Source organism: Petaurus breviceps, unplaced genomic scaffold, assembly GCF_028583685.1.
Source record: "Petaurus breviceps papuanus isolate PSGF00001 unplaced genomic scaffold, PetGlider_PUasm1.0 175, whole genome shotgun sequence".
Lineage (NCBI taxonomy): Eukaryota > Metazoa > Chordata > Mammalia > Diprotodontia > Petauridae > Petaurus > Petaurus breviceps.
In genome coordinates, this window is record NW_027185764.1 from 61087569 (window position 1) to 61102646 (window position 15078).

At 39.2% G+C, this 15078-nt stretch overlaps 1 protein-coding gene across 1 annotated transcript in view; it reads left to right on the forward strand.

Moving 5' to 3' along the window:
- Positions 1-14287, forward strand: part of CLTA (clathrin light chain A) — a 34993-nt gene extending 20706 nt beyond the window's left edge. Inside the window, exons 4-5 of the mRNA XM_069085233.1 lie at positions 7012-7123; positions 13840-14287. Coding sequence (XP_068941334.1) covers positions 7012-7123; positions 13840-14011 — 284 coding nt within the window. The 3' untranslated portion in view covers positions 14012-14287. The remainder of the gene's footprint in view (positions 1-7011; positions 7124-13839) is intronic.
- Positions 14288-15078: the final 791 nt, after the last annotated feature.

Here is a 15078-nt window from a genome sequence, read left to right on the forward strand (position 1 = left end):
CCCCCCCCCCCCCCCCCCCCCCCCCCCAGCCTGCCCTCCCTTCCATCATCCCCTCTCTCATCCCCTTCTCCCCTACTCTCCTGGAGGGTGAGATACCCTATTTAGTGTGTATGTCATTCTCTCCCTGAGCCAAATTCAATAAGAATAAGGTTGACCCATTCCCTTTTGCCTTCCTATTCTTCCCCTCCATTGTAACCATTTTCCCTTGCCTCTTCTATATGAGATAGTTTACTCCATTCTGCCTCTCTCCATCTCCTCTCATTATATTCCTCTCACACCTCTTAATTTCATCTTTTAAGTATCATCCCTTCCTATTAAATTGGTCCTGTGCCTTCTGTCTATGTATACCTGTAAACATATATATATACACACACACACATTCACATATGTATTCATACGCCCATATACCCTCCAATATAGACATAATATATTCCCTTCAACTATTTTCATACACTGAGAAAAGTTTCATCAGTTACAATTATCGTTTTTCCATGTAGGAATGTTAATAGTTCAACTTTGATAAGTTCCTTATGATTTCTTTTCCCTGTTTACCTTCTTGTGCTTCTCTTGCTTCTTGTATCTGAATGTCAAATTTTCTATTCAACTCTGGTTTTTTCATTAAGAATGCTTGAAAGTCCTCTTCCACTGAATGACCATAATTTCCCCTGAAACATGATATTTAGTTTTGCTGGGTAGGTGATTCTTGGTTTTAATCCCAGCTCCTCTGCCCTCCAGAATATCATATTCCAAGCCCTTCGATCCCTCAGTGTAGAAGCTTCCAGATCTTGTGTTATCCTGATTATGTTTCCACAATATTCAAGTTGTTTCTTCCTGGCTGCTTGTAATATCCTCTCTTGATCTGGGAATTCTGGAACCTGGCTATAATATTCCTAGGAGTTTTCTTTTTGGGATCTTTTTCAGGAGGTGATCGTGAATACTTTCAACCTCTGTTTTGCCTTCTGGTTCTAAAACAGGGCAATTTTCCTTGAGAATTTCTTGGAGGATGATTTCTAGGTTCTTTCTTTGATCATGGCTTTCAGGTAGTCCAATAATTTTTTTTTAATTATCTCTCCTGGATCTATTTTCCAGGTCAGTGGTTTTTCCAATGAGATATTTCACATTGCCTTCTATTCTTTCATTTGTTTGGATCTATTTAACATCATCTTGATTTCTCATAAAGTCACTAGCTTCCCTTTGCTTCATTCTAAATCTGAGGGAATGATTCTCCTCATTGACCTTTTGAGATTCTTTTTCTATCTGGCAAATTCGTTTTTTTAAGGCATTCTTCTCCTCATTGCCTTTTTGAGCCTCTTTTGCCAATTGAGTTAGTCTGTTTTTTAAGGTGTGATTTTCCTCAGTCAGACTTTCATTTCATAATTTTCTTGCATCGCTCTCATTTCTCTTCCCAATTTTTCCTCCACTTCTCTTATCTGCTTCTTAAGGTCCTCTATTTGGTGCAGGAGTTCTGACTTCACTGTCTTCCTCCTGTTCCATGCTTTGATCCTTTTTGTCTCCAAAATAGGAGTCTAATGTTGCATTCTTCTGTTTGCTTTGCTTCCTTTGCCTGGTCATGTTGCCACTCAATTACTTGTGTTTTGGGCTTTTTGCCACAGTAGGACTCTGCCACCAGACAGGGGAGCTTTCGTCCCAAACGCTGGGGTTTTCTCAGCTGCCAGAGGTATTAGATGGGTGCCCTCTCTGAGGTCTCCACATGCTCTGGCAAGCTGGACACACACCCCAGGACCTCCACCCTAGATTGCAATCCAGATCCAAGCAGGTTAAAGCAATAACGGTTACCCCTCAGACTGGTTGTTTCGTCCCCCTACACTCTGCAGGCCAGGAGCTGAAGCTGCCATGTGGCACCGGCTAGGCCAAGGCGGCTCAGCGGTTTCTTGCCCCAGGGGTAAAAGCCTATGCTCTCCCAACTACTGGTCCCAAAATCCACACTGCACTGACCTCTTACTTTGTTCTTCGCATCTATGTGTTGATAATTCTGGAAACGGCCACAGCTGCTCCTGAGCTGGAGTCCCTTTGGCCAGTGGCTGGTCAGGCCCACCCGGGGGCTAAAACCTCTGGCTCATGCTCAGCTCCAAGAGCGCTGCGCTGGCTGATTTCTGCCAGTCTGCCGGGTTGTCCTTAGCAGAAGGTTAGCTTCTCTCTGTTATTTTGTGCGTTCTGCAGCTCCAAAGTTTGTTCAGAGTCCCCTTTTACATGGATTGGGGAAGGTGGAAGCCAGAGCTGCAGAGGTCCTGCTTCTACTCTGCCATCTTGACTCCACCACCCCTTCCCTATTTTTCTTCTTCCCTCTCTCTCACACTCACAGGTCTTACAAAATACATTGGGATATTCCTTTCTTTTATCTGCCACTTCCAAACTTTTCTTTTGCCACTATCACTAGAACAAACCCTCTTCTTAAAAAAAAAAAAAGATAAGAACTTTCCTCTCTATTCAGATGACAGTTGTCTGCCAACCAGATCATTCTTTATACTTTCTCAAAGAGTTTAGCACCTAGCTCATGGTCTTTCTCTTTTCCCCAGATCCTGTCATTTGTTGGGGGACTTTAAAATTCATGTTGATGATCTCACAAACTCCCTGATGTCATAATTCTTTGATCTCCTTGAATCCCTTGGCTTATTCCTTTATTTTCACATAACTTACATGTGAGAATGGTCACATCCTAGATCTTCCTATTACCCACATGGGGTTTTACTTCTTAATCAAAAACTGACATTTTTCTATCTGACCATAATGCATCATTTCATCTCTCCCTTTGCCTTAATACTTCCTAAACTTATTCTTCATCTTTACCATGAACTCTCTCCAACCCTCAGTACTTTCACAGACCTTAACCTACTTCTCTGACTTGGTTTACCTTCCCAGGCTCATCCCTACAGTCAACCACCCAATGAATGTCTCACTTTCATAAATTGTCACACTCCTTTTCCCCTTGTCCTGTTGCCATTCATTCCTTGACAGATCCCCACTTTGGATTGCTCACATAATCTACCTCCACTTTTTTTATGCTATTAGAAGCTGGAGGAAGTCATAAAGCTGTGTTATAGGGTACGTGGTAAATTCGTTAGCTAACTTCTGTTGGCTTTTTGCTATACAAGCTTCTTCTCAAAAAGGAGATCACCATTTACGTTATTGGGAAAATTGTGACCATTCACCATGAGTTCCCTCTTCTCTTTATTTTCCTTGACATTTTTCACTCTCATCTTTTCCCCTAATTTCTGATAGTGACATGGTCCTTCTTGGCAAGAGCAGCCCTTCTACAACCCTTTAATCCCCTGCCTCCATTTTCTCCTGCAGATTGCCCTCTCAGTTATTTCTTCTTAACTTCTGCCCCTATCCCATGTGCATGCGTGCGTGCGTGACAGAGAGAGACAGAGTTCCTTCTCAAAAACCTTTAAATATGCCTAGGTTACCCTCATTCTGAGAAAATCATTAAACTCTGCCACCCCCATAACCTATCATCCTATATCTCTTTCCTCTCTCATCGAAACTTTTTTTTTAAAGTTGTCTACACTCATTGCTCACAGCTTCTCTCCTTTCACTTCAACCTTTGCTCACAAACTCTTCAGTCACTTGAAATTAGTCTCTTCAAAGTTCCAAATGAGAAGAGGACTTCTGGCTAAGGACTGCCTGAATAGAGGCAGATTGATCAGGTCCTCCACATCTATTCCAGCAAAAACCAAAATGTTGCAACAGGCCAAGGATTGATCAGGAAACCCAAGGGGAAATTAACACAGTAAGAGATTTCTTTCACCCCAGAAATGCTCAGAAAGTTAGCCAGAAGCCCATGGGCAATAGAAAAGGAGTTGCCAATATAGATAGCAAGCCAGCAGCTCCCACGTAATTAGTGATGGACCAAGGACACATGTGGTCTGCAGGCCTTTATCCAGGAGGTACCAAGAACAGGGAGCTCTGGTGAGAAAATCCCAGGGCGATTAGGACCCCATTACATGAGAACATTGGAAGCCCCTGGAGTGGCAGTGACTCATACCAGGACAATCCAGGGATCTGAAGTCCCTAGTACTTTGTCCTGAGATGTCATGACCTTGAAGACATAGCACTCTGGACCTCAGATTCAGGGGGCCTAATTCCAGGTCAGCACAGCAGCACAGGTTGATAGCCTCAATTCAGGAACTAAAGGTTACTTGGAGGTAAAAATGAATTTTCAACCTGGACTACATAGTTACTAAAAGAAATGAAGAGAGAAAGATGAAATTAAATTTTGGGGAAGAAAGAATTGAAAGGAGAATGGAAAGTGGTAAACCTTACCCAAATAATGGACTCCTTGAAAATTAGAATAGACTAAATGGAAGCCAAGGACTTCATGAGACAGCAAAAAATATTAAAACAAAGCCCAAAGATTGAAAAAAAGTAGAAGTAAATATAAGACCTGATGCCAAAAACAGTTGACCTGGAAAACCCGTCAAGGAGAGAGAATTTAAGAATCACTGGACTCCCTGAAAACTTTTATTAAAAAAAAACAACAACAACAACCTGGGTTCAAGAAATAGGTGAAAACTGCTAAGGTTTATTAAGGCAAAGTGAAGAGAGTCTTTACTGTTCATCTTCTCAAGTTAGCCTCCAAAGGAAAAACCCTAGGAATGAACCCCAAAACCTAGAGCTTTCATGTCAAAGAAAAGATACTGACAGTATACAAAAAGAAGCTGTATGTTTTAAAGTGGGGTGCCAGGGGGTAACATAGTGAAGCCAAAATGGGGGACCATCAAAACATTTTAAAATTCACAGAAGAAAGCACAGTCAAACTGGACAATTTTCAGATATACTTTTTTTTTTAAAGTCATATGAAATGGAAAGGAGGCAGAAGGAACCCAAAGTTACCTACCAGTAATCCCTTAAATTACATTTTTAAATACACATCCAAAGCTGAATTTAAAAGTTTTAAGTTTAATTGTTCAAATCTTGGAAATAATTTGAGCACTACCATCCACTTTTTGAAGTAAGAAATAAAACTTCTTTCTACTAGAAGTTTCTCTTATATTTGTTCTACTTCATTAGTTATGGGGTAAAATGATCCCTTATCTGAATGATCTATTTTTTTTTTTAACTTGTGGTTCTGCACCCTGTATAAGTCAAACGCAGTGTTTTCTGGATCTCAAAAGAAAATAAAATTTGTCTCCATGCTTTATTACTTTATACAAGGGAATGCAATGTGTCTTCAGTGATCCTGTTTATTTTCACTCTTTTACATTGTGAAACTTGTCATAGGATTAATTGATCCCCATTCCCATTTTCCCTCTGACCCCCAGAAAATAGTTGATAGGTTCCTGCAACACCAGGTGGCCCATATTGCATGGCTGTTTCTGTGCTTCTTCCTTCCACCCCCCATGAAAGCATGTGTCCTTATGTGATGGCCAAATTCCATCTCGTAAAAAGATGGATATTCTAGCTTCCTTCTTACCTCTAATTGATGCTTTAATTTCTCTTCCCCAAGTTGTCCATTGTGGTCATCTCTAAAATCTAATTCTTAGTCCTCCATTTTTTCTCCAGTGAACTTCAAGCAGAGGGAACAGTGATATGTAAATGTTTATGTAGGCACACCTCTGAAAGATAGAATTATGTGGTTATTTCAGTCACCATCTGAAAGGAAACCTCTAAGTTCTCTCTTCCCCCACCCCAAATTCCTTATTTTCCAAAAGAATTAATATTTCCAAGTGACTTCTTTGATAAATTGGGCACTTAGCTCATCCATTCTCCTTTGGGGATCTTTCCTCTGCTCCCCAATGACATATTCTGTCACATAGGAAGGATAAAGTTGCTTAATGTTACTTTTCATTGTTAATTAAGTATGTATAGCTATGCCAGCTTAGTCATTGTCATACTACTGCTAGTTGTCCTAACATCTGCCCTTTGCTCCAGCTCCTTCCTCTGTTTTCCTAAAAGTTTTTATGTTTTGTTTTGAAGTTAAGGCATTTCCAATAATTTTGTGGTTATTTTTATTTATAATCTATGTTCAGTCACTGTCACTTGTTATTCTTTGTATTATTATGGTATTTTCACATATATTTATAGAATATTAGAACTGTAAGGGCATCTTAAATCATTTAGTTGAACCTCCCTCCTTTTATGGATTAAGACATAACTGTCCAAAATGGTGACTTATCCATTTGGTAACATAGCTGGGCCTGAAATCCAGGTTTCCTAGCCAACTCTTCTTGTTGATACTCAAAAAAAAATCCAGTGAGGTAAGCAAGGAAAGCATTATTGTGTGCATGTGTGTACCCCAACCCCCCCCCCCCCCCCGCCTCTCCCTCCCCACTTTTGTTTACTGTGAGGAAATGGAGGCTTGAAGGAGTTGTGATTTTACCCAAAGTCACATGGCTAGTAAGTGACAGAACCAGAGTTAAATTCCAGGTCTTCCTGTTTCCAGTTCAATACTCCTTCTTAGTAATACCACAGTGCCTCTGGGAATTGGAAGGAATCTGTGGCCCCTATAATCCAGAAATTGTATTTGTCTTTTAAATTTATTTCTCCACTGATTTAAAATCTGGTCTGGGAAGTTAAAATATTATGACTATGAAAATTTGACTTGGATAACTTTTCTTTCCCGACCCCTTGCTCCCCTCCCAATTCAGCTTCCTGTTCCCTTTTACATAAAGTGAATGCTCACATTTAACCTGTAGCATGAACTCTGTGCTGTAAATTTTCAGATTGAGACAACAGATTTATCCAAAATGTGTCTGATTCTTCTGGGGATTGTCAAGTCAGGTTGTAGTTGTTTTAATTTAAGCTTTTTCTTGGTACCAAGACCTGGGTATAGGATGAAGAAACCATAAACCTCTTTCCTTTCTCATTCCTCCCTAACTCTAAGCAACAGTCATAGAACAAATAAATGGTATTAAGCAGAGTGGTTGTTAGAATAGATAATAAGAGACTGTCCCTAGCTAATGGCTAAAAAACATCCTTCGTATTTGTTATTTTTGAATAAAACTGTAAATAAACTAGTTACAAAGTTTCTACTCTTTTCCTTCTCCAAAGATGCTAATTCTCAGAAGCAAGAAGCAGAATGGAAAGAAAAGGCAATAAAAGAGTTGGAAGAATGGTATGCAAGGCAAGATGAACAGCTACAGAAAACAAAAGTAAATAACAGGTAAGTGAAAAGGGGATAAAAGAACAAAGCTTCCAACCTGAAGTAACGTTAAGTGTCACTTATTCAGTTTTCTCTTGAGCCTCGTACTTCTGGTGGCTATATTTTGATGTTCTTTCTTGCTTCCAACTTACCTTGTATATAAGATTATTGAAAGCTTAGGCTTGCATATTTTAATTTCATCATCAAACACACATAACTATTTTAGGGTATTTAGAGTCAGGACCTAAGTTTGAGTCCTAGATGTACTATTTATTTCTCTGTCAACTATGAGCTGAGCAAGTAATTTAACTTTGCCAGGCTACAATTCCTCACCTATTGGAGGGTCTTATACTAAATGGCCTCTGAGTTCTCTTCCATCTCTAAATCTGTGATCCTATGACAAGTACACAGAATAAAGACTTATAACTAAACTATAGTATGAGCGTTACCTCTGTTCCCTACCACTAGCCTTAAGGAGTTCCATGCTATAGAATTGTGTTTTGATTTGGTTACCATGACATTCACTACAATACATCTTAGGTCAGTACATTTTTCTCTAGTCCCTGTCTGGATCATCCTATTCATCTCTTCTGGGGAAATTTTGGCGATGTGGTTTGTGGCATCTTATTTTTTTAATTCCTTAAAAGGGAAGAACACATAGAAACTCTTGACATTTTTGTTCTTTGACTGTAAAAAAGCAGTGGTTATCTTTAATTTCTTCTTCTGTTTCTACCTCGGTTAATCTGACCTTCACCAGAAAATAAATTCTCAAACTGCTTAAACAATAAGACCTACGAAATTAAAAGGAGAGGAAGAAAAGGGAGTATTCTATCCCTTTCATGAAAATAACTTTTCTCCTTTTTCTTTCAAAACATTCATTGGCTAATTCACTTCCTCCTCTTGGGTGGCTTTAGTGGAAAGTTAGGCTGGAAATTTTAATAATTCACAAAATTTTAGGACACCAGCTGATTGAGTCAAATTTGCTTATAATTCAGGAATTTCTTCTATAAACCTGCTTGATAAATGGTCATTCAACTTCTACTGAAATATTTCTAATGAAAGAGGGAGCCCATTACTTGCCTCAGAGTTTCATTATTAGAAATCTTCAATTATCAGCATCCTTAATCATCTTCCTTGTATCTACTATCCATTGGTTCTGTTTCTGTCATCTAGAACAGAGGTGTCAAACTCTAGATGAGGTGACCTGACTAGATCAAAATGGAATTGGGAAATGTTTAACAAAATTAATAAAAAATACAGTGTAACATAGACAATATTACTTTATGGTTTTCTGAGTCACTGTGTTCCCTTCAGGGATTTGTTTCTGTTGGAGTTTGACACCACCGATCTTTTGCCTGTTCCATACAACCCTTAAAAAATTTCTCTTTTCCCTCTTTTATCTTCTCCCCACCCCTAGTCTCCTCTTCTCCAGACAAAAGATCCCCAGGCCTTTGAGTTGTTCTTCATATGGTATGGCTTCGAGGCACTTTGCCATTCCTTTGGGATCTCTGACCCTTTGCAGTATAGCTCCCAGAGTTAAACATGCTTGCACCAGTTAGTCCACATAGACACTAGAGTGCCATTATAAGCTTTTCTTGACCTTCCAGAAGGTTTTGATAGCAATAGCACCTTAGCTTATTTGAGCTAAACGCCCAGAACTTTCATGAGCACTTATGCCTATGTCTTGCCCATTATATGCCTAGGCCATTCATTTTTTTCTTGCAGGCAGTGGGAAAGGGATCTTAAAAAGCAGGTTCAAATCTGTCAAAAAATATTTCAGTACGGACTTGCATTACAGTATAAACTTTTGTTTTATACTGGAACTCTTCTGTGGCTAAGAAAAATATGAATACCCCACGGACATTGAATTAACAAAATTTGAAATTATGCCTATGAGTTTCTCATTCTAAATAAGTGATATGAAGTATTTCAAATTACAGAGATTGGGAACTAACTCATCTTCTGTAATCACGTCACCAAGTTGGCTACAGAGTTAGAAATTTTTCCAACACAGTAACTCTTGAGGACCATCCACTAAGTTATAGTGGGATTGTGATGTGTGTTAGTAGAGGATGGATACGCATGAATGAAATCACATTTCCTTGGAATATTGAGAAACCAACCGCATTGATATAATTTGTGACAGCAGATTTTTTTTTTAACTCAAGGGCTACATGTAGCACTCTGAAGAGTTGAAGGTGGTGTGGGTTTTGTATTGGCTCTCCTTGAACTAAACCAGTTGTTTAATTGACTCTACACCAAGTCTGACTCTTCACTTAGTGTCTTACTCTTAGTATTCCTCTTCTGCAGTCATTCCTTATTGTTCCTTCTCTGGGCTCTGACCTGAGTTGGAAGAGAACTGAGCTGAGTGTCTTGAAGAAAGTTGCTTCTCCAGGGAAACTCTGGGGGAGGCTGGCGGGGGGGTGGGGGTGGGCCTGAAAGGTTTAAACATAAGTAAATACTTTAAAAGCAGGGACTATTTCCCTCTTGTCTTTCTATCTCCATTGCATGTTAAAATAGTAAGAGAGTTTAGTAAATGTTTAGTGTGACTAATCCATGACTAAACTCCCTGTGAAGATGATATGGTAGCCCTCCTCAATTTTAGAATGTCTGGTCATTCTGTAAATACTGAGGCTTTCATTTTTGAATTTATTCATAATGGAGTTCAGAAAAGAGTAAAAGCTTTTTTGTGCGTGCACATAAATACATACACATATATCCTTTGCTTGTCTGTATAATGCGGGTGGTTAGATCTCTAACATTGAGTCTGTGAGATTAGATAACAGGATTTACCTGTTTGAGTAGAAATAACAAATTTTGGTTGAAATGAGCCCATTGATGTTCTTTTCTCTAAAGTTAAAGAGTGGCAGTTTAAATATAGTGGTTTTGTTCTCCACTTGAAAACTCCTTCCTGAAAAATTATCATGTATTTTGCTACCAAGCTGCTGCTTTCACCAAATTACATTTTATTTCTCACTTGTGTTTTTGTTTAAATCTTGATAAAACTTGCCTATTTAAGGCAAAGCAAGAAGGAAGGATTATTTTAATAGCTTCAGTGGCTTTTTAAGAAAATTAAATCATATATATGGATTATGGAAACGAGAGAATTTAAGGATACCAATCCAATTATTACTGTCATTTGAGAGTTATTCTTCATTTTAGCTGGGTAATGATATGTAAGCCTTGTTAAGATGTTTGGGTAGTAAGCATTTTAAAAAGACTATAATGTAGACCCCTGAATATATTATATTGACTAGACCTAGATATTTTAATTTTAAGTTAAAAGATATTTGACCTAAGGAGGTTCCTTTATGGGGACTATATTACATTTAACTCAAAACCGAATGATTGGCAAACTTTTTTGGTATAGGGAGGGGGTGATAGATTAGTTAGCAATAGTATAATTCTAGTCCATGTTATCTTTGAAATAAGAGGTTCGATAACATTTGGGTCTCTTCCCCTCTCATCCCACTTCTTTTCAAGACACTTTTTCTTTTTTGTAACTAGGTGACAGCTAACTTTGTAACCAGGTGACAGTTTACATAGCCATTTACTCTTATAGCTAAGTCAGTTAGTTTAGTGCCCATATTTTTCTTTATATAGCGTATGTAGATCCTCTAACTGACTATTTGAGTGAACTGGTATATTGAAGCATGATAAAATCAGCTATATTATTTGGAAAGGTATGGTAATATGGATAATTTTAAAAGGGACAAAGGTGGAGAGCTGTTTTGTAATACGTTATCAAAAGATATACTGCATTGGGAGTCAGGAAGCAGGATACAAGTTTCTGCTCTGACATTTAATCCTACTGCCCTTTGACAAGTCTTTTAACCTCCAGCCCTTGGTTTACCCATTTGTAAAATAAGAATGATAGTTACTTCTGTCCCTACTTCACAGGGTTGTTGTGAAGTACTTTGCAAATTGTAAAATCATTAATATATAAGCCACTATAAATTTGGCTTTTAATATTTACTTAAGATGTTGCCAAAAGTTTGATTCCCTTAGTCATTTTTAGTGACTAATCAGAATAATCTAGTTGATTAACATAATTCACCATTCACCAATTCCAGTTGGAAGATTTGATCAAAACTTGGGGCACTATTCCACCAAAACCTAAATAGGGTTAGAACAGAGTGGCAAGCTCGATAATTTGTGTGAGGTCTTAATGTAATGCCATTGTCACTAGGCTGATACTGATAATTAGATTTTTCTGCTTTTCAATGTTCTCTCTTTTCTCCTGCCTGCTTGCCTGCCTTTTGGACTTCTTGCTGTCTAGGGTGGCAGATGAAGCTTTCTACAAACAACCCTTCGCTGACGTGATTGGTTATGTGTATGTTGCAAAACTAATTCTTTTGATCTTCTTAACTTTTTTGTCTGTTAGTATTTCTTTTGTGTAAAAATAGTTGTCTTGCTTTTAAGCTATTTCAGATTGATCCTGTCAGTTGCCTTTTAGCAGTTTTGGTAAAAGGCAATATAAATTATGAATATTTTTTATAACTTGGATTTAATCTATAAACTATTGTCTAATTTCTATATCTTTTGAGCTACGAGACAAGGTATTGAAGGAAAATGTTTTTCCTTTCAAAGGTTCTTTGGGGATGGGAGTGGAGGCTAAGATCACCTGGGGTATGTGGCCCTAACACCTGCTTCTGCCTTTTTCCCCCACTTATCCCTCACCCTTGGGAAGGGAGAAAGGTATTTCAGCCTGGGGATGGAGTGGAATTGGGAATGGAAGAAAAGACATGGTCATTCACCGGGAGGGAAAAGAGCCCTGAATTTGGAGCCAGCCTGAACATGGCGATTCAGTTCTGCCACCTGATGATTCTTGTCTCGGTGACTTTGGATGAGTCACTGAAGCTTGTTAAGTTTTGCTCTCTTCATTTATAAAATGGCAATGGTTCTTACACTACTTACTTCCCAGGGTGGTTTTAATTTATCAACTTGGATACTATTTGTAGAGGATCACGGCATTATGAGTTGCTGTTAGTATTGCTTCTGCCTCTTCCTCAAGGAAGAAGATAATTGAATTTGAGAAGTTTCTCAGATAAATGTCATTGTTTTCTATGATCTTACATGAATGAATGTGCTTCCACTTGGTTGTTGCTGAGCTTCCTTTCTCCCGTAGATGATCTCCATTCTCTTGTCCCTACCCTTGCCCAACTCAAAGGATGAGATGGTCACAACTATAAGCAGCAGGCTAATTTTAGGTATTTTTTTTTTTCACCAAAGAAAATCGAGTCTTATGGTTTGTTTGGCTTTAATTGTTGGGCTTTTTCGTTGTGTTTTAAGACTATAAATTTCCCCTTGGTTATCTTAGCATTTTGGGACAACAGTAGAAACAAATAATTGAATTTCTCCCTTCCCCCCATTCTGGAACTTTAAAGAATGGTAATTTTCTATATAATGAGCTTCCTAGATCGATTTGAAACAAGACTTGTGAAATGCTGGATTTACAGGTGGTGTTTGATTTGCCTTTGAAAATATTTCTGACATTGGAAAAAAAAAAAAGGAATGGCAAGGATGGGTTTTGGTTTACTGTGTCCATTATGTAGATAATACAGAACAACTGTGCAGTAAAATGGCACAGTGAAATTAGCAGCATGTTTCCTGAATGTAGCCTGAGTGGTGAGGGCATGTCTAGCTTACTTGTCATCTGCATTAAGCTCATTTTCATTTCCTATATCTGACTTAAACTTTCTCTCCTTGTTTCTTTTCTTCTCTTCACCTTTAAGCACAAACATAAATCATCCTTGCTACAGCCTAGAACAGTTAAGTAAAATTTTCTCACTGCCCCTCAGTGTCTGTCCCATGAAGTAGCAGTGTTGTAGTGAGCTTGGTCTGCAGTGGTGTCTCACATAGTCATTCCTGTGAATAGTGCAAACCTTTCCATGGAATCTCCATCTCCATTGCTTTGGCTTTTCCTTTACTGCTTGTTGGAGTAGATGAATTTGGTTTTCTCTTCTAGATTGTGTCCTGTCTCTTTCCCCACCACTGCTTCCTGGGCTGGAATGAGTACCCCCCCACACCAATCAATTCCTGATTGAAGTAACAGGGGACATTTGCCTAATTTGAAAGAATGCTTCAGGCAGCATCTTGCAGAAAGATAACATTTTCCCTTCTAGGTTGGTTTGCCTTGTGAAGCAAAGACCATTACAGAAGAGCCAGTGTTATCTCTTTTGCTTGCCTTAAAACAGCCTGGTATCAACAGGAGAATGGCTTAAGTCTACAGCTTTTCCAGGCATGGAGGCTCTGACTTAAGTTCCCATTCATACTGGCCTTGTTTGCTACAGTCTTAGGATTTAGTTTGTTATTTTTACAATGGCCTATCAGGTCTGCAGATGTTCTTAAAATTTCCTTGAATTCAGTACAGGTAAGCCCAACCAAATAGACTAAATACCTGCTTGAATACACAAGTGTCAGTCTTTGACTCTCAGTCACAAAATCAGTCCATAGCTGTGACAGTGTAGGACAGGTCAAGATTGAAAGAGAGCAATCCTAAACCAAACACCTGTATTCCAACATTTTACACAGCAGTTCTTGCACTCCATGTGCACAGGGGGTTGATGTGATGTGGCACATCTGTCTTCTGCCATAGGAAAGTACTTCTTACTCTTGGGGGGGAAACAGAATGCCGTTTGACAGGCCTGGCAGATGAGGTGCTTTTGTGGTAAGGCAGAGCTGGCTCACTGGCTGTGTGTCTTACAGTGCAATAACTCGTGTCTCTTTGTTTGCAGGGCAGCTGAAGAAGCTTTTGTAAATGATGTTGAAGAAACTTCTCCTGGCACAGAGTGGGAACGTGTGGCTCGGCTGTGTGACTTTAACCCCAAGTCTAGCAAGCAGGCCAAGGATGTGTCCCGAATGCGCTCGGTCCTCATCTCCCTCAAGCAGGCCCCCCTGGTTCACTGAAGGGAAGCCCAATGAAACACTACGATTGCAATATCTTCATCTTACTCAGCGAAGCTGTTCACAGTCATTGGATTAATTACGTTGGGTTCTTTTGGACCAAACCTCTTGTCTTTAGAGTTGATCATTGTTTGTGATTGCATGTTTTCTTCAACTGTTTTCTCCCTGGCATTTTGAGTGGGAGGGAAGTGAGAACCTCCGGGACAATAGTCTCTTGTGCTTCTTTTGTGCATTGTCATTTTCAACTGTACTGATAATAAAATTCTCTTTGAAATAGCACATGGTATTTTGTTTCCTTTTTCTTTGGGACTTGGTGACCATTTTCGGTATGTTTGTAGAGTGGACTTGTGTTTTGAGTAGAAGTTGGGTTGAAAGCCCTCTGAAATTTCATTTCCCTCCTACCCACTCCAAACCACCTTAAAAGATAGGTTTATATTATAAATATAGGTGTACAAAAGGAGGATTGGATCATGTAGCACCTTCATAACCTCCCCGTGAGCAAGATAGTCCAAGTGCCCTTCTCACTTTACAGCCCAGGCAGCTGAGACTCCGAGAAAGTGGACTTGCCCAGGTTCCTATAACATAACTGGGATTCAAGGCCAAGTGTCTATCTCATACTCTTCCTCTGTAATATATTGCTTCTGTGCCTTGAGCATCATGTATAACTTCAGTTCACAAAAACACCTGAGCAGTTTCTTAAAAAACAAAATTGACTTTCAATAGGCTCCCAGCTCGCTAGGAGGAAGCATAGGAAAGGTGGGATTCTCACTCCTGGAACACACTGAGATTGGTCCTTTTTTATTTAAAGGGCCCTGGATGGATCACATTGATGGGATAACTGGGGTCCCTTGCTTATGCAGAGGCGTTGGTCAGCTAGATGGAAAGGATTTGCTGATTGTTATTGGAAAACTCAACCTTGAATCAATGAAAGTGAAATTAAACGAGGCTGAGTTGATTAGAGGAGCACAGAAGGCCACTTTGGGGTAGTTCTATTAAAGGTGGGAGGAGTTCTATCAAATGACGTTTGTATAGTGCTTAGCATTGCATGATACCCAGCACATAGTAGGCAC